The sequence below is a fragment of the Lagopus leucura genome, unplaced genomic scaffold (assembly GCF_019238085.1).
Source record: "Lagopus leucura isolate 7727_CA_CO unplaced genomic scaffold, USGS_WTPT01 Super-Scaffold_100159, whole genome shotgun sequence".
Taxonomy (NCBI): Eukaryota; Metazoa; Chordata; class Aves; order Galliformes; family Phasianidae; genus Lagopus; species Lagopus leucura.
In genome coordinates, this window is record NW_024962335.1 from 35577308 (window position 1) to 35580091 (window position 2784).

General features: G+C 38.1%; 1 protein-coding gene across 1 annotated transcript in view; it reads left to right on the forward strand.

Annotated features, from left to right (window-relative positions):
* Positions 1-2293, forward strand: part of NDUFA9 (NADH:ubiquinone oxidoreductase subunit A9) — an 18145-nt gene extending 15852 nt beyond the window's left edge. Inside the window, exon 11 of the mRNA XM_042889751.1 lies at positions 2021-2293. Coding sequence (XP_042745685.1) covers positions 2021-2191 — 171 coding nt within the window. The 3' untranslated portion in view covers positions 2192-2293. The remainder of the gene's footprint in view (positions 1-2020) is intronic.
* The last annotated feature ends 491 nt before the right edge of the window (positions 2294-2784 follow it).

Sequence of the window (2784 nt, forward strand, 5' to 3'; positions counted from 1 at the left end):
TAGTAGAGAAAGCATCTGTATGTATACAGATGCTTTCTGAATAGCTGTAAGGAATTAAATTCCATGTTTGCATGTATCTTTATATAAAATAAACCGTGGTTTCTTACTCTGTTTGGAAATGATTGTGAAAAGATATGGACAGTATGTCTAATAAAGGAATTATACTACTTTCAAATCACTGAGAATTCTCCCATGCTAGAGTTGGCATTGTAGTTCTTCTGACTGTAGAATGTAAACATAATACTTTCTGAAAGCTTCAGTTGTAGCTGCTTTTATAGTTCATACTTAGGTTTCATAAAAGAAACCTTTAGTGATTCACCATAACAATTGCAGTTCAGTTATAGTATGGGTAGTATAAAAAGGAGTTTCTCTGTGTGTCTCCTGTGCTGGATTGTTTCCCTATTTTCCAGCTTTTCATCTTTAAGTGAAATATACAAAATTAGATCTGACTGATTTAAAAGGGCTTTTGAGAAATAGCAGTGTAGCAGAGCCTGATTTTATAAGGTACAAATCATTTCTGTTTTGAAAATAAGGTAACAGATATTTGTGCAAGTATTTGAGAACTGTTGAGGCATGGCCTGAAGCATTGATTGAGCACGTGGGGAAAAGACTGTAAGCCCTGAGAGCACAGGTGAAGGCAATTTACCCTTGTGGTCACACAGGTGATTAGACCTCATTTTAAGGCTGACTGCCACTGGGGAAGGATATCTTTCTGGAGATCCCTCCTTGGTGAAGTTTTCCCTTGCAAACAGGGTGTAAAGGCATAATGTATGGTAGTTATCATATCCAATTAATTTTGTGGTTATAGTTCTGTAATCTTCTGGGTATGTAAGCCTAATGGAGAAATTTTAATAAAGAAATTTTCTGTATGACTCAGCTTTTTAATCACAGTATCACCAAGGTTGGAAAAGACCTTCAAGATCATCCAGTCCAACCATCCACCTATCACCAGTAGTTCTCGCTAAACCATGTCCCTCAACACAAAATCCAAATGTTCCTTGAACACCTCCAGGGTCGGTGGCTCCACCACCTCCCTGGGCAGCCCATTCCAGTGCCTGACCACTCTTTCAGAAAAGTAGTATTTAATCCTGAGTCTAAATCTGAAGTCAGATTTCTCTTTGCTAATGGTTCAGAAGATCTGTATCTCTTATCTAGATACATCGGGTACTTAATGCCTCATGTATGTAGGTCACTCTGAAAGTAACGTCTCCTGTTTATTTCCATGGAAACTACAACAGATACTAAGAGCACAATAATACTGTTTGGTAGAGCCAAGTCTCAGCTACGAAATACTGTTCTTTCCAAAGTAGTCACCACCATTAGCAACGTATAGTTGTCAATGATGATCAAGAGCCTGTAGACTACTTCTGTAAAAGATCTGTACCGCTGGAGGTGACCCATTATCACTGCTACTGGTGCACTGTGCTAATATGCACTGTTTGGTCTCCATAAACAGTCAGCAGGTATCAGTTAATGTTAGTGTGTGCAATTTTTCCTGCTTGGAGCAATTCATTGACATACCTTTCCTTCTTATGTATTTCCATGTTAGACACTGTTTTATCAGAGCATCTCCATGTTGCCATCTGTCACGTGGCAACAAAATGTAATGCAGTATTGGTGGGAAAGTTCAGCTTCTACTGCCATACCACCAACATCCACCTCTGATGCTGTAATAAAATAGGAGGCATTATTTCCAAAGCAACCCTCGTAATGCAAGATGTAGGAATGTATTGCAGGCTTTTTTTTAGGGGAGCAGTCTTTCATCAGCAGCCTTGAAGCTGCAGTTAAATCTCCAAAGAGCTGCCACTTGTAGATGATGTTTTAGGACATACTTATATGTTTTTAGTACCAGAAATTTATGCTAGTGTGTGTTCATGAATGTGACCTCAGTTGTAACTACATAAAATCTACATAAAACTTTTTTTGGTAGGTGAATAACTACATTGAGTATAATGTCCATTTTGTTAATTCCCTCACTTTTTTTTTTTAACCTCTCACTTTTTTTCCTTTCTTTTCAAAGTTTCACACAACAGACATGATATTGCCTGATCTCCCTGGTTTGGAAGATTTGGGTATTCAACCAACATCTCTGGAACAAAAAGCAATTGAAGTTCTTCGCCGTCACCGCAGATACCGCTGGTTGGATGCTGAGCTGGAGGAAGCAAAACCAGCAAAGACATATCCCATGTAACAGTTGCATAAGCATTTACTTAATACTTTTAAACCATCTCTGTATGACCGAGCTTTTTGGAGAACTGTGTACATACTAAGTAAAATATTGTAATCACGTAAACTGTTTTTTATCAACAGTGTTGTCTTTTTAATTACAGGAAACTCTAGCTGGTACGCGATTATTGTCTTCAATAGATAATGAAAACAAATTTACATATTATTTACTTAGTTGGTGAGCATTAAAAGGTTTTGATGATTGGGAGTGGGAGAGGAGGCTAATCACATTAGCTGGAAGAAGTTGAGGTTTGGATGGAAACTGGTTTTTAAAATCAGATTGAGAACAAGGATGAAATGAGTGAAGAAAAAACTTGTATTTTCACCTCAAAGCTTTCTACTGTTTGCCTCTGTTGGAGGTGACAGTAGGAGGGAAGGAACAGGGACAAACTGGGCAAAAATAATGAAGGTATGAAAGGTAGAAGCCTATTAGTGGAGTAGAAATCTGAGTAGAAGATTGGAACTGAGTCAGTGGTGAAAACAGAGTAGGAAAAGGAGTAGACAATCTGAAAAGACTAAGACGGTCAAGGTTAGGGAAGGCACAGAAGTTTCTTGATT